This window comes from Oryctolagus cuniculus, chromosome 1 (genome assembly GCF_964237555.1).
Source record: "Oryctolagus cuniculus chromosome 1, mOryCun1.1, whole genome shotgun sequence".
Taxonomy (NCBI): Eukaryota; Metazoa; Chordata; class Mammalia; order Lagomorpha; family Leporidae; genus Oryctolagus; species Oryctolagus cuniculus.
The window spans coordinates 61411935-61438964 of record NC_091432.1 but is presented as its reverse complement, the minus strand read 5'-3'; the positions used below and the strand labels follow the sequence as shown (position 1 = coordinate 61438964).

Genomic DNA, 27030 nt, shown 5'->3' with positions numbered 1-27030 from the left:
TAACCCCAATTTTCTATGTTTCCTGTTATTATAAATATAGCATAAAGTATCCAGAGACATCCTAAATAAACTACTTCAGTGTGTTCGCAAAAAAAAAAAGACACTTGCACTGAAAATCAGTTTCCAAAATCATAAAGAAATATTTGAAAGTCACTCAGCCAATGTTCAGACACCACCTGCCCCACTTTGGGGCTTACCTCCTTAGAGTTCTCAATTGTACTCGGTGGCCTGAATTTCTCTCTTTTTCTCTTTCTCTCTCCTAATATCTATCTCCATCTATATCATTGACTTATCTATATCTATCAATCATCTTTCTCACAAACATAATGTGTATGTGTTATAGAAAAGTAGTAACACAGATAAATAGAAAAATGCATATTCTCAAACCTCACTATCCTGAGATTACTAACAGTTTCTCCCAATTATTTTTTCTAGACAAATTTATATAAATTATTAATATTTTTTACCAAAATGTCACCATTTTCAATACTATTTTAAATTTGTGTTGTATTTTAAGATACTCTTTACAAATGCATATATATTATTTTCAGCTACCCATGCTAGAAATCTGTTGTGACAGTGTCTTCTGTTTTCATAAGTATAGCTTCTTTGATTTTTTTAATTCACATTTTAGCATCTGAGAGGATACATTTCTCTCCTCATTTTTTCACATTTTCAAAACTTTTGTGGGAAGACAATTTTGCTTACATTTTTTTCTTCATACTATTTGTTGAATTCTTTACTTACTGTAGATAGAGTAGATCTTATGAGTATAAAATTAACTGAAAATAGAAAAATAGATCTTTGTAAAAAAAATAAGATTGAGAATAGAAGAGCGATGAGGAAGAAAGGAGGGAGTGTGGGCAGAAGAGAGGGTAGGATGGGAAGAAGCACTGTGTTCCTAAATTTGTACATATGAAATGCATGAAGTTTGTATACCTTTTTATTTTTTTAATTTTTAAAGCTTTTATTTAATGAATGCAGATTTCATAGGTACACTTTAGGAACACAGTGGTTCTTCCCCCATACCCACCCTCCCATGCCACCTCTTATTCCTTCTCCCATCCCATTCTTCATTAAGATACATTTTTAGTTATCTTTATATACAGAAGACCAGCTCTATACTAGGTAAAGATTTCAACAGTTTGTACCCACACAGACATACAAAGTATAAAGTACTGTTTGAAGACAAGTTGTACCATTAATTCTCATAGTACAACTCATTAAGGACAGAGGTCCTACATGGGGAGTAAGTGCACAGTGACTCTTGTTGTTGATTTAACAACTGACACTCTTATTTATGACGTCAGTGATCACCCGAGGCTCTTACCATGAGCTGCTGCCAAGGCTATGGAAACCTTTTGTGATCAGAAGTTTGTACACTTTAAATAAAAGGTTTCTAGTTTAAAAAATAAATTAACTTTGAAATCATTGTTTGTTACCAAAAATATTCATCATTGAATTAGGAAGAGCTTACACCTTCACAGCATGTTTAATCTTTCCATTTAGGTGTATTATGCTATATCCATTCATTCAAGTTTATTTGGAAATCTATCTATAGTATTTTAAAAGGTTCTCTGTAAATTTTCTTCTAAAACACTTTTGAGATAAATTAAATTCTTAAAATTTAAAAATTGAATCATTTATTAATATTTGTTAGTATTTTCAAAATTACTGTATATGTATTATGTTATGTAATCTTTCCAATTAATCTGACACACAAATTATATCATTTATTGATAAAAATACTATGGTCACACTCATTCACTTATTTAATTAGTAAGGATTTACAGAAATTCAGCATTTAATTCATAAAAATTTAATCACTGTAAAATTGAGAGTTTCGGCTGGCGCCACGGCTCAATAGGCTAATCCTCCGCCTGTAGCGCCAGCACACCAGGTTCTAGTCCTGGTCGGGGCGCCGGATTCTGTCCCAGTTGCCCCTCTTCCAGGCAAGCTCTCTGCTGTGGCCCAGGAGTGCAGTGGAGGATGGCCCAAGTACTTGGGCCCTGCACCCCATGGGAAACCAAGAGAAGCACCTGGCTCCTGACTTTGGATCAGCACGGTACGCCGGCCACAGTGTGCCGGCCGCGGCAGACATTGGAGGGTGAACCAACAGCAAAGGAAGACCTTTCTCTCTGTCTCTCTCTCTCACTGTCCACTCTGCCTGTCAAAAAAAAAAAAAAAAAAAAAGAGTTTCCCTCATCATATACCTATATTTCAACCAACATAACAGTCATCTTACATATATTACCTCTAATATAACAAGCTTTTTTATTTTTCAGATATTCTTAGAAGACACATAAAAATTTAAATACTTACGAGTACATATGATTTTTTACTTTTTTTTAAATTTAAGTGACACCCAGACAGAGAGAGAAACATACAGAGAGAGAGTTCTTCCACCTGCTGTTTCACCCCTCAAATACCCACTATAGCCAGGGTTGGGCCAGGTCAAAGCCAGGAGTCTAGAACAAGATGTGTGGCCAGGACCCAAGTACTTGAGCAATCGTCTGCTGCTCCTCAAGGTTAGCAAGTAGCCGAATGGGAAGAGGAAGACAAACTCAGAACCCAGGTACACTGATACAGGATGCAAGCATCTCAAGTTGCAATTGAACATGTTAAGCTACAGCGTCTATCCCAGTCATATGATGCTTTCATGTACATATTCATTAAATAATGTTCAATCAAGGTAAACATATCTATACACCAAAACATTTAACTTGCCTGTTTTAAGATTTATTTATTTATTTATTTGAAAGTCAGAGTTACAGAGAAGGACAGAGATCCTCAATCTGTTGGTTCACTCCCCAAATGGTTGCAACAGCAGGGCTTGGCCAATCAGAGCAAGGAACCACATGTGGCTTTAGGAACTCACATGTGGGTAGCAAGGGCCCAAACACTTGGGCCATCTTCCACTGCTTTTTGCAGGCTATTAGCAGGAAGCTGGATCAGAAGTAGAGCAGCCAGAACATGAACTGTCACCTTTATAGGATGGCGGCATCATAGGTGGAGGCTTTACTTGGCATGCTACAATGTTGGCCCCTCTCTTTTATTACATTTTGCAAATTAATAAATTGAAACTCAAAAAGCTTATGATTTTTCCAAGGCAATGCTATACTTTTGTATTACTTCTGGTGGTCACCAATGACCCATTCCTTGAAGAGCTTACAAGTCAAATAGGGAACCAAGTATAATGAACAGAGAAGGACAAAATGGTATCTAGGTGCTATGTTACAATCCCACACAAAATATGTTAGAAACATAAAAGCATTAGAATTTCTGTTGTATCACTGTTGGATGTGGGAAGATAGGAAGGTAGAGAATAGCTAGCAGAAGTGCTAGAAATGCTTTGTAAGGTAGATAACACACTGCTGAGTCAGTGTCTGGCACATTGTATAGATCAAATAAATATGGCTTTAATAAATAATAATGATAGGCAGTTTCCAGGTGCATGAGTGTGGCAAGATGTTCTATGTAGTGACTATTATAACAAAAATCAGAGGCACAGCCTGCTGTTTCTGTTACCACGTGTAGTTCTGTATAGTTGAAGAAAATAATTTCAGGATGGGAATGATGATTAAAGATAGACACAAAGATGGCTACTTGTAGTGATGATATAATTAAGACATAGCCTTCATAGTAGGGTTTCATGCTTCATCCTTGAGTGATAATAGAGTAGAAGGCTAGGAGATGTATAATCAGATAGACTCCAGGAAGATTATTATAGCTACAGCAAAGAAAATAAAATAATGGTAAACAGTAAGATTAGTTTGGAAAATTATATCAATTTAAAGGGATAAGTGATAATGAAGACTCCATGTAAGGTAGCGACAGTGATGATGTACAGGCAGAGACTGAATTCAAGCAAAGTGTAATTAGAGTTGTTAAAATTTAGTGTTATACTGCAGACAAAGTGACCAGGGAAATAGCTCATTTCTATTTCATGTTACCCTACATTTGTCAAAGATTCTTTTAAACATTAATGATTAATAATTATGATTAAAATATAAAACTGTTTTCCTATTATTTTAACAAGAAAGCATATTAACTAACAAGAAAACAGGAAGGAAGGAAGGAAAAAAGAGGGAGGGAAGAAACAAAGTATCATATTCCTAGAACTGTACCTAGGAACTACACTGAATAAGGTCTTTTTGTATTAATATCACATTAACATGACAATTGTATTGTAGTAATTATGATTCATTTGCTGTGATCCTAAGAATCTAATGTATTAAATAATTCATTTTAAAAGGGGGGGGGGTTGCTTCATGTAACTGCAGTATGGATTTTTTGTTTTACTTCACCTTTTCTGAAATTTACATTTTTCACTCATTATAATCACTTTTATTGAGAAATTTCTGGAAATAAGTAATTTTTTAACACTATGACATATACATATATATGTTTATATTGTTTAATTTTATTCACGTTTACTACTTGTTTTAGTTTGTGTACTGTGCAGGTGTTTTTGCTGGTGTAATTATGTTCTCAATGGCTCATCAGGATTATATTTACTCTTTTGTATAGCTTTCCAACATTTTGTATAATTTAAGAAAGAGAAGAATAATAAACCATTTCTTTTTATAAAAATATTTGTTTATTTATTTGAAATTCAGAGTTCCACAGAGAGAAGGAGAGGCAGAGAGATAGAGAGAGAGAGAGAGAGGTCTTCCATCCACTGGTTCATTCCCCAGTTGGCCACAACAGCTGAAGCTGTGCTGATCCGAAGCCAGGAGCCAGAAGCTTCTTTTTGGTCTCCCACATGGGTGCAGGGTCCCAAGGACTTGGGCCATCTTCTACTGCTTTCCCAGGCCAAAGCAGAGAGCTGGATCAGAAGTGGAGCAGCCGGGACTCGTACCAGCACCCATATGGGGTGCTGGCACTGTAGACAGTGGCTTAATCCGCTATGCCACAGTGCCAGCTCCACCATTTCTTAAATTTTGAGGAAGTTGGCCTATTTTGCAAATCTTTTAGAAAGCTTTTTTTTTTAACTTTTATTTAATAAATATAAATTTCCAAAGTACAGCTTTTGGATTACAATGGCTTCCCCCCCCATAACTTCCCTCCCACCCACAACCCTCCCATCTCCCACTCCCTCTCCCATTCCATTCACATCAAGATTCATTTTCAATTCTCTTTATATACAGAAGTCAATTTAGTATATATTAAGTAAAGATTTCAACAGTTTGCTTGCACCCACACAGAAATACAAAGTGAAAAATACTGTTTGAGTACTAGTTGTAGCATTAAATCACACTGTACAGCACATTAAGGACAGAGATCCTACATGAGGAATAAGTGCACAGTGACTCCTGTTGTTGACTTAACAAATTGGCACTCTTATTTATGACGTCAGTGATCACCCGAGGCTCTTACCATGAGCTGTCAAGGCTTTGGAAACCTTCTGAGTCCACAAACATTATTTAGACGGGGCTATAAGGAAAGTATAAGTTCTCCCATCCCTTAAGAGAAAGAGATCTCCCTTCCTTGATGGATCTCACTCACAGAGATCCTTCAGATAGGTTATTTTTTGCCACAGTGTCTTGGCTTTCCATAGAAAGCCATTTCCATTTCATTTTTCCTGAAATGCTCTGAAGGGCTTTTTAGTCATATCCTAATTCCTAAAGGGCTGATTCTGAGGCCATAGTGCTGTTTAGGGTCTGCTGTGTGGCCTGCTTCCCATGTCGGATCATTCTCTCCTTTTTAATTCTATATATTGTTATTAGAAGACACTTGGTCTTATTTATGTGATCACTTATTCCTATCTATATAATCAGTTACACAATTAAAACTTTAACTAGTAAGATGACATTAGTACCACCCTGCTTAATGGGATTTGAAGTCAAATGGCAAGTTTTTAGCTTTACCCTTAGCGGTAAGTCCGTGGGAACATGTGCCAAACTGTACATCTCCTACCTCTCTTATTCCCACTCTTTTCTTTTACTGGGCTCTATTTTCAATTGGATTTAAACACCTATAAATAATTCTGTGTTAAGTAAAGAGTTTAACAAATGGTATTAAATAGAAAAATAAAATAGTTAAAAAAAAATAAAACTGTTCCTTGACAATCAAGACAAGGGCTGTCCAAGTCATCGCTTCTCATAGTGTCAATTTCACTTCTACAGGTTTCCTTTTAGGTGCTTAGTTAGTTGTCATAGATCAGGGAGAACATATGATATTTGTCCCTTCATTACTGGCTTATTTCACTAAGTATGATGTTTTCCAGATTCATTCATTTTGTTGCAAATGAATGGACTTCATTTATTTTTACTGCTATGTAATATTTCATAGAGTACATATCCCATAATTTGTTTATCCAGTCTTCCATTACAGGCACTTAGGTTGATTCAATGTCAGCTGTTGTGAAGTTGGCCTATTTTGTAAATATACATTGGATTATGCTTTGGATTATTCTTCCTCTTTCAAATTACATTTACCATTATATTTATCATTTAAGTTACATTATTTTACTTTTAACAATCTGAATAACTTTGTAACATTTTTATTCTTGTACAATGTCTTAAATTGAATGCTTAAGTAATTCACTTTTAATTGTCATAATGGTATGCTCAAAATCTTACAACACTTTAGGCAGAATCCATCATTACATTCCATGCTTTGTACATAATTTTCCTAATTTATTACTACCTTTATTGTATGCATGATATACACACAAAAATACAATTCAAATTATACGCTTTATATACACACATACATACAACTTAAATTATAAGCTCTATCAATTTTAATTAATCGACAATCACATAATTTAATAAAATTCATCCATTACTAAATTTCATTTTAAAAGATGGCATATTATGTGTGTTACATGGAATAAATGCTGGGCTGCATAGCTTTAGTGTGTGTGTTTGTGTGATTTTTAGACACAGACTTTGGTAATAAAATCTCAACCTTATTTTCACTATGTTTCTATGGTGATACTAATTTACTGTGTTGATTTATTTTAATAAAAGATGACAAATTAGTATATTGTGACAATAAGGGACTAAATTTGAGGATATATATTTTATTTAAAATGAAGTAAAGTGAGAAAATATTTTTGGCAAATGACAAACTAGTTTCCTTTGGCAACTATGGTCACACTGTCATCAAATATCTGATGAGAGCAATCATAATGATGAACCAGTAGCCAAAAGAATAATAAAAATATCTCATCAAAACAGGTCTCAAAAACTCAAATTTGCACAGTTAGTGTAAAAAATCCTAGGAACCTTGACTTTTCGACATGTATCATGCTCAGAACTTGTTCCATAGTAGTAATTTACACAGCTTCCGACGAATCTCTTTGGTTTTGATAGAATATATGACAGGATTGAGCATCGGAGGTACAAAGAGATAGATCAGAGACATGAGAGTGTGTACATACTGTGGGGCACGCCTTCCAAAGCGAACAACCATGGAAACACCAACCATGGGCACATAGAAGATCAGCACAGCACACATGTGTGACACGCACGTGTTGAGCATCTTTAGCCTCTCCTCCCGAGAAGCAATGGCCAGTACAGAGCGAACTATGAGTACATAGGAGATGAGGATAAGTACAGAATCCAAGCCAAAGGTAGAGAGGACAATGAAGAGACCAACAACGCTATTGATGGTGACATCTCCACAAGGCAGGCGAATAAGGTCTGGATGTAGGCAGTAGGCATGGGAGAGAACATTGGCTTTGCAAAAAGGTAACCTCTTCAGAAGTAAAGGCAGTGGGAAGACGACACAGAAACTGCGAATAATAACAGACATGTACATATGCACCACATGGGCATCAGTGAGCACTGTAGCATAGTGCAGAGGGTTACAGATGGCCACATAGCGGTCAAAGCTCATGACCAACAGGATCCCAGACTCCATGACAGAGAAGAAATGGATAAAGAACATTTGGGTCATGCATGAGTTGAAACTGATCTCTTTTAAGTGGAAGCAAAAAGTGGCTAGAACTGTGGGCAGTGTGGAAAAAGACACACCGAGATCATTAACTGACAGCATGGACAGGAAGTAGTACATGGGCTGGTGTAAGCTCTGCTCCTCCTTGATAATGAAAAGGATAAGGGCATTGCCCACAATGGAGACAATGTAGAGAGGACCAAGGAGCAAAATCATCCAGTGTTGGGAGGTTTCCAGCCCTGGGAGTCCAGTCAAGGTGAAAGGAGGCAGCCCTGAACTGTTGTGGGGGCTTCCTCCCATGCTGGGATTCTTGCTTTGATTCCAGGGCCACTGTCCTGTAAAGAAAATAAATAGATGCTCTGATACATGGCCCTGCCTAGTATTTTGAGAATATTTTCCAGATCCTCACCTCAGGACATTCATCAGTTTTGTTCGCCAGGTCACTCATCCTTGCTTCTCATTGTTTCTAAAACTTGTGAAATGGTCTGTTATCTCATTTTATCCAGTTGGCAAAACAAGCCACTTTGCAATTCTTGCACCTCCCATCTTTAAATTTATGAGCTTATTTCTTGTCAGTCCATGAGTATGGCTTTGCTCAAGAATGAAGGGAAACATTCTCTTCATTACCACTTAACTATTCTGATGTCTTCCTAAGCAAAGATTTACTCAGTGAATCACAATTTCTTCCTCTTCCCACCCTTTAATGTGACTTAAACCCCACAACCTATCACTTCCACTTCCCATACTGCCATGTTGTCTCCATGTCTTCCCATAATGCCATGTTTTACATGCATTCATCTAACCAAAATTTAAATGGACAGAAAGACATACATCCACAGAAATAACCTTACACACATCATCAAGTTCACAATCTAAGTAATATTACTATGTTTAAAAGGAAAATCGGAAAGCATTATATTCTGATTAGAATTCTCATTATCAAATGATCAGATCCAAACTCATTTACCCAGGCCCCCTCTAACATCGTTATTTTTATAACACTGTTATAAAACAGTGTTATTTTATAATAGTCAATATTTCTGGTCACTACCAAAATTCTCTTGCTTATACCTCAAGTTACCCACATAAGTCTACTTATTGTCACACAATCTGTACCTGCAGTTCTTGGCTCCCATTGGTTGCTCAAACTCTCTGAACATAGCCATTCTATCAATCTTCCAGGACTGAGATCAAAAGACAGCCTCTCACTTGAACACTTGGCTCATCATTTTCAGCAGAGTTAACCCTCTTGATGTCTCAAAAACCTAAACTTGCATCTCATTTAATGCTCCCTTCTCTGCTGCCCTGTGTTATACCTTTGTGGATTTTATCTTCTCTCCTCCAACACCACCTCAAGGAATTCAGCTCTGTCTCCTAAGCGTTGTTTCAGTCCATGCTACACTGAGCTTAGTGCAAGTGATGTACATACTCAGTAATTCATACCATATTTTGGAATGTTGGTACATTTATTGCAAATTGTAAATGTAAAAAAAAAACTCATGATGATGATGATGTTGTAAAAAGACAAAAGCACACAGTTAAGAAATGTTCAGGAAGGAAGATTTTGTAGGTGAGTTCCAAAGCCTGCTCTATGACCTCAATTCCAGGCTTTCGTCTTCCTTTTGTACTCAGGACCCCTCTGACCCTGTTCTCAAGATGCAAACTTTTCTCCATTTCATAAATAGGGTCCAATTTTCCCCTTCACTTAAGTTCTCCTGTGCACTTTTGTGTCTGCATGCATTATTAGAGATGGCTTAATTGAGGATCTTTTACTATTATATAAGGTCATGCAAAGTGGTATACAAAACAATGTCATCATATGTACTCCCTGATGTCATTTTTCCTGAGAAAACCATAGTTATTTATTCACACCTGATATCAATATTATAGCATGATATAATAACTCTTCTGAGAAAGTAGTGTGAGAAGTAGAAAACTTTGTGACATGTGAAAGACCAAGAGCAAAAGGTAGAAATCATACACTTGGAAAATTATGAAGAACACATACAGGGGGAAAGAACCAACGCAGAGTAGGGGCAGCCTTTCCTCCTGCAGATGGCTTTATTTGCAGCATTCAGGATTTCTGGATTGCTAATGGAGTGCCCAAATGCCTGAATATCAAGGATCGGATGTTTCAATACCTACCTGTGAATCCTATGCATAGGAACTGCAGAAAAAGGAGTAGAATACTGGGGACCTTGCAGGAGCGGCCCATGGCCCCCAGTTACCTCTGCCAACTCCCTGACCTGAATAATATATAGTTGCATGCAGAAGTCCCTGAAGCTGTTACAGGCTCAGATGCACATAGACCTCTGGGAATATGAAGCATCCACAGTGCTCCGCACCTTGCTGATTGACTATTTCATCTCTCAGGGGATTATGCTAGAGTAGGAATGATCAGAACTAGAAGGGATCTGTAAGGATTGTATCAGACTCCCTCATTTTACAGAACTAGAGACGACAAAGTGGAGGAGACACCTCAAACTTATTTAGTGTTTTAGTTAAGAATGAAATTTAATCCTAGGCCTTCTAAGTCTATTAAATCCTTTCTAATTCATTCCTTTAAAGAGTGCTTAAGTCCCTGTAAATTAATTTCAGCACTTGAATTTAGTAGGTCGTGGGAAATTCTCACTTGGATCATCCACAAAATGGACCCCACGATCACAGCGAGCATGATGAGAAGCATTAACAAGCGTTTCTATAGTGAATATATTAGCATTCACTCCCTGCATCTCAGCCACAGTGGATGGCCTCTGGACTTACTTCCAACCCACAACTAGTAGCTGGCCCTAGCTTTACTTGAAGAGACCAAATACCAAGTGCAATTAATCATATTACTCTAGAAGAATGGAACATGAAACATTAAGATTGCCTGACCTAGCCACAGGAATAGGTGAAAAAAGCCAAGACCTAATATCATATGTGTATCACAACCAGCCACCTTTCATGGAGAGAACATCACTGTAGTAACAGTTCTCATCCGCAGGATGACATTCTGAAGTGCATTTCTAGATTGGCAAATAGGCACAATAGTTAACATGTCTGTTGGAACACACACACCCCATATCAGAGTTCCCTGATTCAAACTTCATATCTGCTTCCAGTTCTAGCTTCTTGCTATTACATACTCTGAAAGGCAGCCTGTGTACCTCAAGTACTTGGATGCTTGCCACCTACCTGGGAGACTCAGCTTGAGAACTGACTGGCTCTAATCTGGATAAGCATCAAAGTTGTGGGTATTTGGAGAGTGAACCAGTGGGTGAAAGTCAACTTTGTGTGTGTGTTTGTGTGTGTGTGTCTCACTCACACTCATTCTCACTATCTCCTCTTATCTACCTAGTCTGTCTATATTATCTATCTATTTATCCATGTATCTGTCTGTCCAGGTATCTATCATCTGTATATCACCTATCTACTTATCTCTCTTCTCTGTCTATGCCATTATTAAAAACATAATGCATATGTATTACTGAAAACTGGTAAAACAGATAAATAGACAATATATATTCTTAAATCTCACTATCAAGAAATGAATAAAATTTCTCCCAAATACTTTTTTTAGACAATTGTAAATCCGTGGTTGTATGTGAAATAATCCTTTACAATGGTTTATACATTGTTCTAAACTATCCATGCTATAAATCTGTTGTGGCAACATATCTTCTATTTTCATGAGTATAACTTCTTTGATGTTTTCCTTCATATTTAACAGTTGGGAGAATACATTCTACTCCTCATTTTCTCAACGTTTCAAAATGTTTATGGAGAGTCAGACTTGCTTGCATAAGAGTTCTAAATTAGCTTTAAAATCATATTTTGGCATACCAAATAAATTCATAATTAAATATGTTGAGTTAGGAAGAACTGGCATCTTATTTTTTTTAACTTTTATTTAATGAATATAGATTTCCAAAGTACAGCTTATGGACTACATTGGCTCCCCCCCCCCATGACTTCCCTCCCACACGCAACCCTCCCCTTTCCCGCTCTCTCTCCCCTTCCATTCATATCAAGATTCATTTTCAATTTTCTATATATGCAGAAGATCAGTAGGTATACATTAAGTAAAGATTTCAACAGTTTGCACCCACATAGAAACACAAAGTGAAAAATACTGTTTGAGTACTCATATAGCATTAAATCTCAATGTACAGCACATAAATGACAGAGATCCTATATGAGGAGTAAGTGCACAGTGACTCCTGTTGTTGACTTTACAAAATGACACTCCTGTTTATGGCATCAGTAATCTCCCTATGCTCCAGTCATGAGTTTCCAAGGCTATGGAAGCCTTTTGAGTTCTCCGACTCTTTATCTTATTTAGACAAGGTCATAATCAAAGTGGAAGTTCTCTCCTCCCTTCAGAGAAAGGTACCTCCTTCTTTGATGACCTGTTCTTTCCACTGGGATCTCACTCACAGAGATCTTTTTGCCAGAGTGTCTTGGCTTTCCATGCCTGAAATACTCTCATGGGCTTTTCAGCCAGATCCAAATGCCTTTAGGGCTGATTCTGAGGGCAGAGTGCTGTTTAGGACATCTGCCATTCTATGAGACTGCTGAGTATCTCACTTCCCATGTTGGATAACTCTCCCCTTTATTTATTCCATCGGTTAGTGTTAGCAGGTACTAAACTTGTTTATGTGCTCCCTTTGACTCTTAGCCCTTTCATTATGATCAATTGTGAACTGAAATTGATCACTTGGAATAGTGAGATGGCATTGGTACATGCCACCTTGATGGGATTAAATTGGAATCCCCTGGTATGTTTCTAACTCTACCATTTGGGGCAAGTCAGCTTGAGCATGTCCCAAATTGTACATCTCTTCCCTCTCTTATTCCCACTCTTATGTTTAACAGGGATCACATTTCAGTTAATTTTCAACACTTAAGAATAACTGTGTGATAATTACAGAATTAAACCAGTCATATTAAGTAGAACAGACAAAAAAAATACTAAGAGGGATAATGTATTAAGTTGTTCATTAACAGTCAGGGCTATGCTGATCAAGTCACCATTTCTCATAGTGTCCATTTCACTTCAGGAGGTTTCCTTTTTGGTGTTCAGTCAGTTGTCACCGGTCAGGGAGAACATATATTTGTCCCTTTGGAACTGGCTTATTTCACTCAGCATGATGTGTTCCAGATTCTTCCATTTTGTTGCAAATGACTGGATTTCATTGTTTTGTTTTTTTTTTTTTATTGCGGTATAGTATTCTAAAGAATACATATCCCATAATTTCTTTATCCAGTCTACCATTGATGAGCATTTAGGTTGGTTCCAGGTCTTTGCTATTGTGAATTGTGCTGCAATAAACATTAGGGTGCAGACCGCTTTTTTGCTTGCCAATTTAAATTCCTTTGGGTAAATTCCAAGGAGTGGGATGGCTGGGTCGAACGGTAGGGTTATCTTCAGGTTTCTGAGGAATCTCCAGACTGACTTCCATAGTGGCTTGACCAGTTTGCATTCTCACCAACAGTGGGTTAGTGTCCCTTTTTCCCTACATCCTCACCAGCATCTGTTGTTGGTAGATTTCTGTATGTGAGCCATTCTAACCCGGGTGAGGTGAAACATCATTTTGGTTTTGATTTGCTTTTCCCTGATTGCTAATGACCTTGAACATTTTTTCATGTGCCTGTTGGCCATCTGGATTTCCTCTTTTGAAAAATGTCTATTGAGGTCCTTGGCCCATCTCTTAAGTGGGTTGTTTGTTTTTTTGTTGTGGAGTTTCTTGATCTCTTTGTAGATTCTGGTTATTAACCCTTTATCTGTTGCATAGTTTGCAAATATTTTTTTCCCATTCTGTCGGTTGTCTCTTCACTCTCCTGACTGTTTCTTTTGCAGTACAAAAACTTCTCAATTTGATGCAATCCCAATAGTTGATTTTGGCCTTGACTGCCTGTGCCTCCCGGGTCTTTTCCAGAAACTCTTTGCCTGTGCCAATATCTTGAAGGGTTTCTCCAATGTTCTCTAATAACTTGATGGTGTCAGGTCATAGATTTAGGTCTTTAATCCATGTTGAGTGGATTTTTGTGTAAGGTGTAAGGTAGGGGTCTTGCTTCATGCTTCTTCACGTGGAAATCCAGTTTTCCCAGCACCATTTGTTGAATAGACTGTCCTTGCTCCAGGAATTGGTTTTAGATCCTTGATCAAATATAAATTGGCTGTAGATGTTTGGGTTGATTTCTGTTCCATTGGTCTATCCATCTGTTTCTGTACCAGTACCATGCTGTTTTGATAACTACTGCCCTGTAGTATGTCCTGAAATCTGGTATTGTGATGCCTCCAGCTTTGTTTTTCTTGTACAAGATTGCTTTAGCTATTCGAGGTCTCTTGTGCCTCCATATGAATTTCAGCATCATTTTTTCTAGATCTGAGAAGAATGTCTTTGGTATCTTGATTGGGATTGCATTGAATCTGTAAATTGCTTTTGGGAGAATGGACATTTTGATGATATTGATTCTTCCAATCCATGATCATTGAAGATTTTTCCATTTTTTGGTATCCTCTTCTATTTCTTTCTTTAAGATTTTGTAATTCTCATCCTAGAGATCTTTAACATCCTTGGTTAAGTTTATTCCAAGGTATTTGATTGTTTTTGTAGCTATTGTGAATGGGATTGATCTTAGCAGTTCTTTCTCAGCCATGGCATTGCTTGTGTATACAAAGGCTGTTGATTTTTGTGCATTGATTTTATATCCTGAGAACTGGCATCTTCAAATATTTGCTTAGTCTTTCCAGCTACGTTTATAGTGCTGTATCCATTCAATAAGGCTTCTTTTTAAATCTATCAATAATGCTTTAAAATGCTCTTGTATAAAATTTCTCCTTAAAATACTTCTGAGATAAACTAATTTTTAATATTTGAAAATTGAATCATGTTAATTAAATATTTGCTTGTATTTTCAAATTACTACATTTGTATTATTATATCTTATTGATGAGCTTTTTCAGTTTTTAGCAATCTTTCTAACAGCTTTTATCTTTCTTGATCCACAAATTATATCATTTGCTGATAATGATAATATTGTCACACTTATTCATTTATCTAATCATTAATGATTTATAAAAATTTAAATCTGTGACATAGCAGGTAAAGTTGCTCACTGCAGCACTGTTATCTTAATGGGTGCCAGTTTGTATCCTGGCTGCTCCATTTCCATTCCAGCTCCTTCCTAATGCACCTGGGAAAGCAGTGGAAGATAGCTCAACTGCTAGGGTCCCTGTGGCCATGTGGAAGACTTGCATGAAGTTCCTGGCTCCTGGCTTCAGCCTGGCTCAGGTCTGAAAGTTATGGCCACTTGGGGAGTGAACCGTTAGTTGGAAGACCTCTCTTTCTCTGTGCCTCTACTTCTTCTTCACTGTAACTCTGACATTCAAATGAACAAACAATTTTTTTTAAAAAAAAGAAATTGAGTATATAATATATACAATACTAATTTCTGAAGATAAAACTTTAGTTACTGAAAAAACAAATGTTTCCTTTATTGTATACCTATATATGCCAACCAATATAATAGTCATTGTATATACATTAACTCTAACATAAAGGGAATTTTTAGTTTTGAACATTCTAAACAGACACATGAAAATGACACATTTAGGGAGCATCATGTATTTTAATTTTCTTTTTTTAATTTAAAGAAGAGAGAGAAGAAAAGAGATAGAGAGATCTTCATCCACTGTTTCACTCTCCCAAATACCCATTACAACCAAGGCTGGAGCAGACCAAAGCCAGGAGTCTGGAACTTAATTCGAGTCCCCCGTATGTGTACCAAGGACCCAAACACTTGAGCAATCATCTGCTGCTTCCCAGGGTGTTAATTAGCAAGAAGCTAAATGGAAAGTGGAAGAGAGATTTGAACCCAGGTATGATCGTATAGGATGCAGACATACCAGCAGCAACTAAACCTTCTGAGCCATAGTGTCTGAACCAATCAAAAGATGTTTTGCTATACATATTCATTAAATAATATTCAATCAACATAAATTTATCCACATACTTAAAAAATTCACATGTGTTTGCTCTTTATAATACTTTAAAGAAATGAGTAAATTGAGCCTCAGAAAGTGTGAGATTTTTTTTCAAAGCCATAGTATACTTTTTACAAATTTCATAATTTTTTGGTGGTAACAAATGACCCATCCTTTCAAGAAGTTTACAATTCAAACAGGGTATCATGTGTACTGAACAGAGAAGAACAAAATGCCATCTAGGGGCTATGTTATAATTCAACATAAAATGTTAAAAGCATAAAAGCATTAGAATATATGTTCTATCACTCATACGGGAAGACATGAAGCTAGAGGAACTGTGGTAAAAGTGCTGGAAAACAGGGAAGGTAACCCAGAGCTGAGTCAGTGCTTAGCCCATGGTATAGCTGTAGTAAATATGGTTTTGATGAGTAATGTAATGGTAGGCAATTTCCAGGCATATGAGCGTGGCGAGATAGTCTACATAGTGCCTATTAGAACAAAAATACAAAGGTTTAAGGCAGCTTATTGATTTGGTTATCACATGTAATTCAGTAAAGCTGGAGAAAATAATTTCAGATGACACAAGCAGTTAAGGATAGTAAGACATAAAGACAGATCTTGCAGTAATGGCATTACTAAGAGATAGGCAAAGCATTTCAGATTTTACCCTTGGTTGATAAGAGATTATAAGGCTATAAGACCTTGTATAATCAGATAGACACTAGAGAGATTATTACAACTGCAGAATGAAAAAATAAGGGAATGGTAAACAATAAGATCAGTTTGGAAGACAATGTCAATGGAAAAGGTGAAATGATAGAGAAGGCCCCAAATAGGGTAGCAACTATGGTAATGTAGAGGCAAAGAGTGAATTAAGGAAAAGTATAATTGGAGTTACAGGATTTAGTGTCATATTACAGACCAAGTGATGAGGGAAATAGCTAATTTAAGCCAACTGTTTCCCTTCATTGGACAGAGATTCCATTAAACATTAATGACAAATATTCATGGCTTGAGAAAAATGAATACTGTTTTCTTATTATTATAACTAAAATAAATTAAACAAATATGCTAAAACTTGCTTTATGTATATGTAAGTTGGATTTTTTGTTTTGCTTCACCTTTTCAGATATTTATAATAGATTATATATATTTTCATTATGTCATTAATTAAGAACTAATTAAGAATTATGTCATTAATTAATATAATAAATTATATTGAGAGATTTCTAAAAATTCATAATTCTTTTAATCCTAAAATAAATATTGATTATATTGTTTAAATTTATTCAAACTTTCATAATTTTTACATGTTTTCATTATTGTGTGTAGTGTATAGGAATTTTTGTTGATATAATTATTTTCTCTAAAGCTCATTAGAATGATATTTGCTTTTTTGAACAACTTTCTGGCATTTTGCAATATTCAAGAGGAAGAAGAAAATTTATTGTTTGAATATTGGCAGTCAAACTAAAAGAAACAGTAATGATTTAGATGTGTGTAAAAATATAACTCTGATAACTTCCTATTTTTTCAATTATCACTTATTACTCATGATTTTACATATCATAATTTTAGCAAAATATCTTTTCAATTGGGATTGAAATTGACATAAAACATCTGACAGTAGTTTTTACAATATCTTCAAACTCAATATACAAGATTTCTACTTGCTACTTTCCATTTGATTACACATTCCAGAGGCTGGTCCATTTTTAAAAAAAAAATATTCAAGGTATGCAAGCTTCATGCATTTCATATATACAGGTTTAGGAATATATGGGTACTTCACATCCTATTCTCTCTCCCACCCATGCATCAATCCTTTTTTCTGCTCCCTCTCCTATTTCCACTCTTAATTTTCAAAAGATCTATTTTCAGTATACTTTATATTCATAATGTTAATCCTATATTAAGTAAAGAGTTCAACAAATAGTACGATGAAAAAACCACTCTTCCTCAACAGTAGAGACAAGGGTTGTAACATTCAAAATGTCCATTTCACTCTAATACATTACATTTTAGGTACTCTATTAGTTACCCCAGGTCAGGGAAAACATATGATACCAGTCTTTTGGGGGACTTGCTTATTTCACTAAGTGTAAAGGATTCCAGTTGCATCCATTTTGTCGCAAATGACAGCATTTAATTTTTTTACAGCTGAGTAGTACTCCATAGTGTATATGTATCATAACATCTTTATCCAGTCATCAGTTGATGAACATCTGGGTTGATTCCATGTCTCAGCTGTTGTACACTGCGCTACAATGATCATGGGGGTACCGTTAACTCCTTCATAAGCTGTTTTCTTTTCATTTGGGTAAATTCCCAGAAGTGGATTGTTAAGTCCTTTGGGAGGTCTATATTCAGGTTTTTAAAGTATCTCCATTCTGTCTTCCATGGTGGCTGCACCACTTTACAGTCCCACTAAGAGTGGATTTGAGTACCTTTTTCCTCACATCATCGCCAACACTTGTTGTTTGTTGATGGCTGTATTTGAGCCATTCTAACTGGGGTGAGATGAAACCTCATGTGGTTTTGATTTGCATTTCCCTGATGGCTAGTGACCCTGAACATTTTTTAAGAGTCAGGTCGCAATTTGAATTTCCTCTATTAAAATATGCCTTTTCAAGTCCTTTGACAGTTTCTTAACAGGATTGGTTCGTTTGTTGTTGTTGAATTTCTTGAGCTCTTTATAGATTCTGGATATTGATCCTTTAATAGTTGCAGTTTGCAAATATTTTCTCCCATTTTGTTGGTTGCCTCTTCACTTTGCTGAGTGTTTCTTTGGCAGTGTAGAGATCTTGGCTTGAGGTAATCCCATTTGTCAATTTTGGATTTGATTGCCTATGCCTCTGGGGTCTTTTCCAAGAAGTCTTTGCCTCTGCCAATGTGTTGCAGGGTATCCCCAATATTCTCTAGAAATTTGATGGTATCAGGTCTTAGAGTAAGGTTTTTGATACATTTTGAGTGGATTTTTGTGAGAGGTCTAAGATAGGGGTCTTATTTCATACTTCTGCATGCAGAGATTCAGTTTTCCTAGGACCATTTGATGATGAGATGGTCCTTGTTCCAGCGATTATTTTTGCTCTTGTGTCAAAGATAAGTTGTTGTAGATGCATGAATTGATTTCTATTCTGTCCCCTTTGTCAATATGTCTGTTTGTGCCAGTACAAGCCTATTTTAATTATAACTTCCCTGTAGTATGTCTTGAAATCTGATATTGTGATGCCTAAGGCTTCATTTTTTTTATTTAAGATTAGTTTAACTATTTAGGACCTCTTGTGTGTCCATATAATTTTAGCAACTTTTATCTGAGGAGATTGTCTCTGATACTTTGATTGGGATTGTATTGAATCTGTAAATTACTTTAAGTATTATGGACATTTTGATGACATTGATTCTTCCAATCAATGAACATGGAAGATTTTTCCATTATTTTGTGTCTTCTCTTTCTTTCTTTAATGTTTTGCAATTTTCACTGTAAAGATCTTTGCCATCCTTATTTAAATTTATTCCAAGATATTTAATTTTTTGTAGCTATTGTGAATGAGACTATTCTTAGAAGTCTTTCTCAGCCATAGCATTGTCTGTGTATACAGATATTTGTGTGTTAATTTTATTTCCTGCCAATTTACCAAACTCTTCTATGAGTTTCAATAGTCTCTCAGTGGAGTGTTTTGAATCTCCTGTACACAGAATCATGTCATCCACAAACAAGGATAATCCAACTTCCTCCTTCCCAATTTGCACCCTTTTGAAATATTTTTGTTTCTTAATGGCTCTGACTAAAACTTGCAGGACTATATTGAATAGCAATTGTGAGAGTGGGCAGCCTTGTCTGTTCCAGATCTTAGGGGGAATGCTTCCAACTTATCCCCATTCAATAAGATCTTGGCTGTGGATTTGACAAAAATTACCTTGATTGTTTTGAGGAAGGTTCTTCTATACCCAATTTGCTTAAAGTTTTCATCATGAAAGAAGGTTGTATTTTTTATCAAATACTTTCTCTGCATCTATTGAGATAACCATGTGGTTTCTGTTCCTCAGATTGCTAATGTGATGTATCACATTGATTGCTGTAAACATTGATCACATTCATTGCTTTAAACTTCCTTCTTAGCACTGTTTTTGTTGTATCCCGTAAGTTTTGATATAATCTCTTGTCATCTTTATTCATTTCTAGAAATGCTTTTATTTCTTATGTGACCCACTGTTCATTCAGCAACATGCCATTCAGTCTCCATATGTTTGCGTATGTTCTAGAGATTTTTGAGTTGTGATTTCCAACTTCAATCCATTGCAGTAAGAGAAGAGGCATGATATGGTTTCAATTTTTTTAAATTTGGCGAGACTTGCTTTATGCCCAGGCATATGGTCTATCCTAGAGAAAGTTCCATGCACTGATGAGAAGAATGTGTATTCTGGATTTATGGGATGAAAAGCTCTGTTGATATTCGTTTGGTACATCTGTTCCATAGAGTGGATTAACTCTGTTTTTCTTTGTTGATTTTCTGTCTGGTTGATTTGTCCATTGGTGAAAGTGGGATGTTGAAGACCAGGGTTAATGTTGTATTGGAGTCTATGTCTCCATTTAGATCAGTTAACATTTCTTTTAAATAGTCAAGTGCTCGGTTCCGGCAAGATGGCGGAATAGGAAGGGAGCACACTGATAGTCTGGGGAGAGATAGTTTAATAAAAGTGGAGATACTGCAGGTTCAAGGAAGAGTAGGGGAGGAAACAGCAGAAGAAACTCTTCCGAAACGCGTGACTCACAGCGGACCTGCGTGGAGAGCGTGGGAGCCCACAGTTCGGGACATCAGCGGCAGACTCAACACACCAGCGCTGGAACGCGAGGTGAGCCGAACCTCAATAGCCCGAGACACCGGCAGGCAAGCGGAGAGAGGAGACTAGAGGGAACGACACCCGGGGGGGGGGAGTTCACAAGGCTAACTGGAAGAGAGAGAGAGAGAGAAAAAAAAAAAAAAGGGTGACTAGTACGGACACGGGTTTCTCTCTCTCCGCTCACCTCTCAAGGGCGAGCAAGACAAAGAGCAGGCGCCATCTTGGACATACGCCATAAGCAGAGCGACCTCAGGTCTGCACCGGCCCTGAGCCTAGCAGAAAAACCTGACTCTGGGCGGGGCAAATCAACAGGAGATTAGGACCTAGTAAATTGGTGGTGCTACTGAACTGAGACTGTGAAAAAAGAGACGGTGGGGGAGAGAACTCACGGAATTCATGTGAGCACTCTCCAGAGACGCTACAATTCCGTAACTTTAGCAACCCAGTGGGAGGCTGAAGGAGAATTTGAGCCCACTCTGAGGGCCGAACAGCTTCTCTGTGGGGATCTTGGGAAAGAGCTTCCGATCTCTGGCTCCTGTGGGTATATCATTTGCCTGCTAACTACCTCCAACTTCGTTCAGCTGTGCGGAATTACTTCCCTTTTGAATCAAAAAAAAAAAAAAAAAAAGAAAGAGAGAGAGAGAGATTTACCACGCCTAACCTGGGAGTGTCACCTTTGGCACACCAAACAGAGCTCTCAGGCCACACCCATCTCAAGCCCTAAGGCTCCATCAAAAACAGATAGTCCACTTAATCTAGAGTCATAGTATAACAAGAAAAAGCACCACAGTGAAGAAACCAAATATCTCCAATATGCCAAATAACAAACGCAAAAACCGAGGTAATAAAAACAAGGAAGTCACCATGACGCCCCCAAATGAAAAAGACACCCCAATTCAAGACTATGAAGATGATGACATAGAAGAAATGCAAGAAGCAGATCTCAAAAAATTGATAAGAACATTAAGAAGTTCTCAAAAACAAATTCTGGAACTACACAAATCCTTAATGGACAAGATAGAAAATCTCTCTCGTGAAAATGAAATATAAAGGAGGAATCAAAATGAAACGAAACAACTAGTACAACAGGAAACTGTGATAGTGACTGAAGTGAAGAATTCAATAGATCAAATGAAAAACACAATAGAGAGCCTTACAAACAGAATGGGTGAAGCAGAAGAGAGAATATCGGACTTAGAAGACAGAGAACAGGAAAGGATACAGTCAGACCAAAGAAAAGAAGAGGAAATTAGAAATCTGAAACATATTGTCGGGAATCTTCAGGATACTATTAAAAAACCCAACATTCGGGTTCTAGGAGTTCCTGAAGGCATGGAGAGGGAGAAAGGATTAGAAGGCCTTTTTAGTGAGATATTAGCAGAAAATTTCCCAGGTTTGGAGAAGGACAGAGAAATCCTAGTACAGGAAGCCCACAGAACCCCTAATAAACACGACCAAAGGAGATCCTCACCACGACACGTTGTAATTAAACTCTCCACAGTGAAACATAAAGAAAAGATCCTAAAATGTGCAAGAGAGAAACGTCAGATTACTCTCAGAGGATCTCCAATCAGACTCACAGCTGACTTCTCATCAGAAACTCTAAAAGCTAGGAGGGAATGGCGAGATATAGCCCAGGTACTAAGAGAGAACAACTGCCAGCCCAGAATATTATATCCTGCAAAGCTATCATTTGTGAATGAAGGTGAAATAAAGACTTTTCATTGCAAACAGAAATTGAAAGAATTTGTTGCCACTCGTCCAGCCCTGCAAAAGATGCTTAAAGATGTGTTACACACAGAAACATAGAAACACGGTCATCAATATGAAAGAAGGTAAAGGAAGGAAACCAAGGAAGGAAAGCTCACAGCAAAAGATCACAGGGAATTCAAAGCATATATTAGAACTTATCTTTGGCAAATGGCAGGGCAAAGTTACCACTTATCATTAGTCACTTTGAACGTGAATGGCCTGAACTGTCCAGTTAAAAGACACCGATTGGCTGATTGGGTTAAGGAACAAAACCCATCTATTTGCTGCTTACAAGAAACACATCTTTCCAACAAAGATCCATACAGACTGAAAGTGAAAGGCTGGAAAAAGATATACCATGCCAACAGAAATGAAAAAAGAGCGGGCGTAGCGATCTTAATATCGGACAACATAAACTTTACCACAAAAACTGTTAAGAGAGACAAAGAGGGACACTATATCATGATTAAGGGATCAATTCAACAGGAAGATATAACAATTATCAATGTATATGCACCTAACTACAGGGCACCAGTTTATCTAAAAGATTTATTAACGGACTTAAAGGGAGACTTAGACCCCAATACAGTAGTACTGGGGGACTTCAATACTCCACTCTCAGAAATAGACAGATCATCCGGTCAGAAGATCAACAAGGATACAGTAGATTTAAACGACACTATAGCCCAAATGGATCTAACAGACATATACAGAACTTTCAATCCTACAGCTAAAGATTTTACATTCTTCTCAGCAGTACATGGAAGCTTCTCTAGGATTGACCACATATTAGGCCATAAAGCAAGCCTCAGCAAATTCAAAAGAATTAGAATCATACCATGCAGCTTCTCAGACCATAAAGGAATGAAGTTGGAAATTAGCAACTCAGGAATCCCTAGAGCATACGCAAACACATGGAGATTGAACAACATGCTCCTGAATGAACAATGGGTCATAGAAGAAATCAAAAGAGAAATCAAAAACTTTCTGGAAGTAAATGAGGATAACAGCACAACATACCAAAACTTATGGGACACAGCAAAAGCAGTGTTAAGAGGAAAGTTTATATCAATAGGTGCCTACATCAAGAAATTGGAAAGACACCAAATAGATGAGCTTTCAATTCACCTCAAGGATCTAGAAAACCTACAGCAAATCAGACCCAAATCTAGTAGAAGAAGAGAAATAATTAAAATCAGAGAAGAAATCAACAGGATTGAATCAAGAAAAACATTACAAAAAATCAGCCAAACGAAGAGCTGGTTTTTTGAAAAAATAAACAAAATTGACACCCCATTGGCCCAACTAACTAAAAAAAGAAGAGAAAAGACCCAAATCAATAAAATCAGAGATGAAAAAGGAAATGTAACAACAGACACCACAGAAATAAAAAGAATCATCAGAAATTACTACAAGGACTTGTATGCCAGCAAACAGGGAAACCTATCAGAAATGGATAGATTTCTGGACACATGCAACCTGCCTAAATTGAACCAGGAAGACATCGAAAACCTAAACAGACCCATAACTGAGACAGAAATTGAAACAGTAATAAAGGCCCTCCCAACAAAGAAAAGCCCAGGACCAGATGGATTCACTGCTGAATTCTACCAGACGTTTAAAGAAGAACTAACTCCAATTCTTCTCAAACTATTCAGAACAATCGAAGAAGAGGGAGTCCTCCCAAATTCTTTCTATGAAGCCAGCATCACCTTAATTCCTAAGCCAGAGAAAGATGCAGCACTGAAAGAGAATTACAGACCAATATCCCTGATGAACATAGATGCAAAAATCCTCAATAAAATTCTCGCCAATAGAATGCAACAACACATCAGAAAGATCATCCACCCAGACCAAGTGGGATTTATCCCTGGTATGCAGGGATGGTTTAATGTGCGCAAGACAATCAATGTGATACACCACATTAACAGACTGCAGAAGAAAAACCATATGATTATCTCAATAGATGCCGAGAAAGCATTTGATAAAATACAACACCCGTTCATGATGAAAACTCTAAGCAAACTGGGTTTGGAAGGAACATTCCTCAATACAATCAAAGCAATCTATGAAAAACCCACAGCCAATATCCTATTGAATGGGGAAAAGTTGGAAGCATTTCCACTGAGATCTGGAACCAGACAGTGATGCCCACTCTCACCACTGCTATTCAATATAGTTCTGGAGGTTCTAGCCAGAGCTATTAGGCAAGAAAAAGAAATTAAAGGGATACAAATTGGGAAGGAAGAACTCAAACTATCCCTCTTTGCAGATGACATGATTCTTTATTTAGGGGACCCAAAGAACTCTACTAAGAGACTATTGGAACTCATAGAGGAGTTTGGCAAAGTGGCAGGGTATAAAATCAATGCACAAAAATCAACAGCCTTTGTATACACAGACAATGCCATGGCTGAGGAAGAACTTCTAAGATCAGTCCCATTCACAATAGCTACAAAAACAATCAAATACCTTGGAATAAACTTAACCAAAGACGTTAAAGATCTCTACGATGAAAATTACAAAACCTTAAAGAAAGAAATAGAAGAGGATACCAAGAAATGGAAAAATCTTCCATGCTCATGGATTGGAAGAATCAATATCATCAAAATGTCCGTTCTCCCAAAAGCAATTTACAGATTCAATGCAATACCAATCAAGATACCGAAGACCTTCTTCTCAGATCTGGAAAAAATGGTGCTGAAATTTATATGGAGGCACAAGAGACCTCGAATAGCTAAAGCAATCTTGTACAACAAAAACAAAGCCGGAGGCATCACAATACCAGATTTCAGGACATACTACAGGGCAGTTGTAATCAAAACAGCATGGTACTGGTACAGAAACAGATGGATAGACCAATGGAACAGAATTGAAACACCAGAAATCAACCCAAACATCTACAGCCAACTTATATTTGATCAAGGATCTAAAACTAATTCCTGGAGCAAGGACAGTCTATTCAACAAATGGTGCTGGGAAAATTGGATTTCCATGTGCAGAATCATGAAGCAAGACCCCTACCTTACACCTTACACAAAAATCCACTCAACATGGATTAAAGACCTAAATCTACGACCTGACACCATCAAGTTACTAGAGAACATTGGAGAAACCCTTCAAGATATTGGCACAGGCAAAGAATTTCTGGGAAAGACCCGGGAGGCACAGGCAGTCAAGGCCAAAATCAACTATTGGGATTGCATCAAATTGAGAAGTTTCTGTACTGCAAAAGAAACAGTCAGGAGAGTGAAAAGACAACTGACAGAATGGGAAAAAATATTTGCAAACTATGCAACAGATAAAGGGTTAATAACCAGAATCTACAAAGAGATCAAGAAACTCCACAAAAACAAAACCAACAACCCACTTAAGAGATGGGCCAAGGACCTCAATAGACATTTTTCAAAAGAGGAAATCCAAATGGCCAACAGGAACATGAAAAAATGTTCAAGGTCACTAGCAATCAGGGAAATGCAAATCAAAACCACAATGAGGTTTCACCTCACCCCGGTTAGAATGGCTCACATGCAGAAATCTACCAACAACAGATGCTGGCGAGGATGTGGGGAAAAAGGGACACTAACCCACTGTTGGTGGGAATGCAAACTGGTCAAGCCACTATGGAAGTCAGTCTGGAGATTCCTCAGAAACCTGAAGATAACCCTACCGTTCGACCCAGCCATCCCACTCCTTGGAATTTACCCAAAAGAATTTAAATTGGCAAATAAAAAAGAGGTCTGCACCCTAATGTTTATTGCAGCTCAATTCACAATAGCTAAGACCTGGAACCAACCTAAATGCCCATCAACGATAGACTGGATAAAGAAATTATGGGATATGTACTCTTTAGAATACTATACCGCAGTAAGAAACAACGAAATCCAGTCATTTGCAACAAAATGGAGGAATCTGGAACACATCATGCTGAGTGAAATAAGCCAGTCCCAAAGGGACAAATACCATATGTTCTCCCTGATCGGTGACGACTGACTGAACACCAAAAAGGAAACCTGGTGGAGTGAGGTGGACACTATGGGAAATGGTGGCTTGATCAGCATAGCCCTGACTGTTAATGAACAACTTAATACATTATCCCTCTTAGTAGTTTTTTTATCTGTTCTACTTAATATGACTGGTTTAGATCTGTAATTGATGCACAGTTATTCTTAAGTGTTGAAAATTAACTGAAATGTGATCCCTGTTGAACATGGTGGTGGGAATGGGAGAGGGAAGAGATGTATAATTTAGGACATGCTCAGGCTGACTTGCCCCAAGTGGTGGAGTTGGAAGCATACCAGGGGATTCCAATTCAATCCCATCGAGGTGGCATGTACCAATGCCATCTCACTGTTCCAGGTGATCTATTTTAGTTCACAGTTGGTCATGGTGAAGGGACTGGGAGTCAAAGGGAGCACTTAGACAAGTCTAGTACCTGCTAACGCTAACTGATGGAGTAAATAAAGGGGAGAGTGATCCAACATGGGAAGTGAGATACTCAGCAGTCTCATAGAATGGCAGATGTCCTAAATAGCACTCTGGCCTCAGAATCA

At 37.3% G+C, this 27030-nt stretch overlaps 2 protein-coding genes across 2 annotated transcripts in view; both read right to left on the bottom strand.

The window, feature by feature from the left end:
• LOC100352379 (ubiquilin-1) overlaps positions 1-27030 on the bottom strand; it is a 113777-nt gene that overhangs the window by 21787 nt on the left and 64960 nt on the right. The window lies entirely within an intron of this gene.
• Positions 7261-8205, bottom strand: OLFR643_1 (olfactory receptor MOR13-2). Its single transcript, NM_001171463.1, is given in 1 exon segment — positions 7261-8205. A coding segment is annotated over 1 exon segment (945 nt).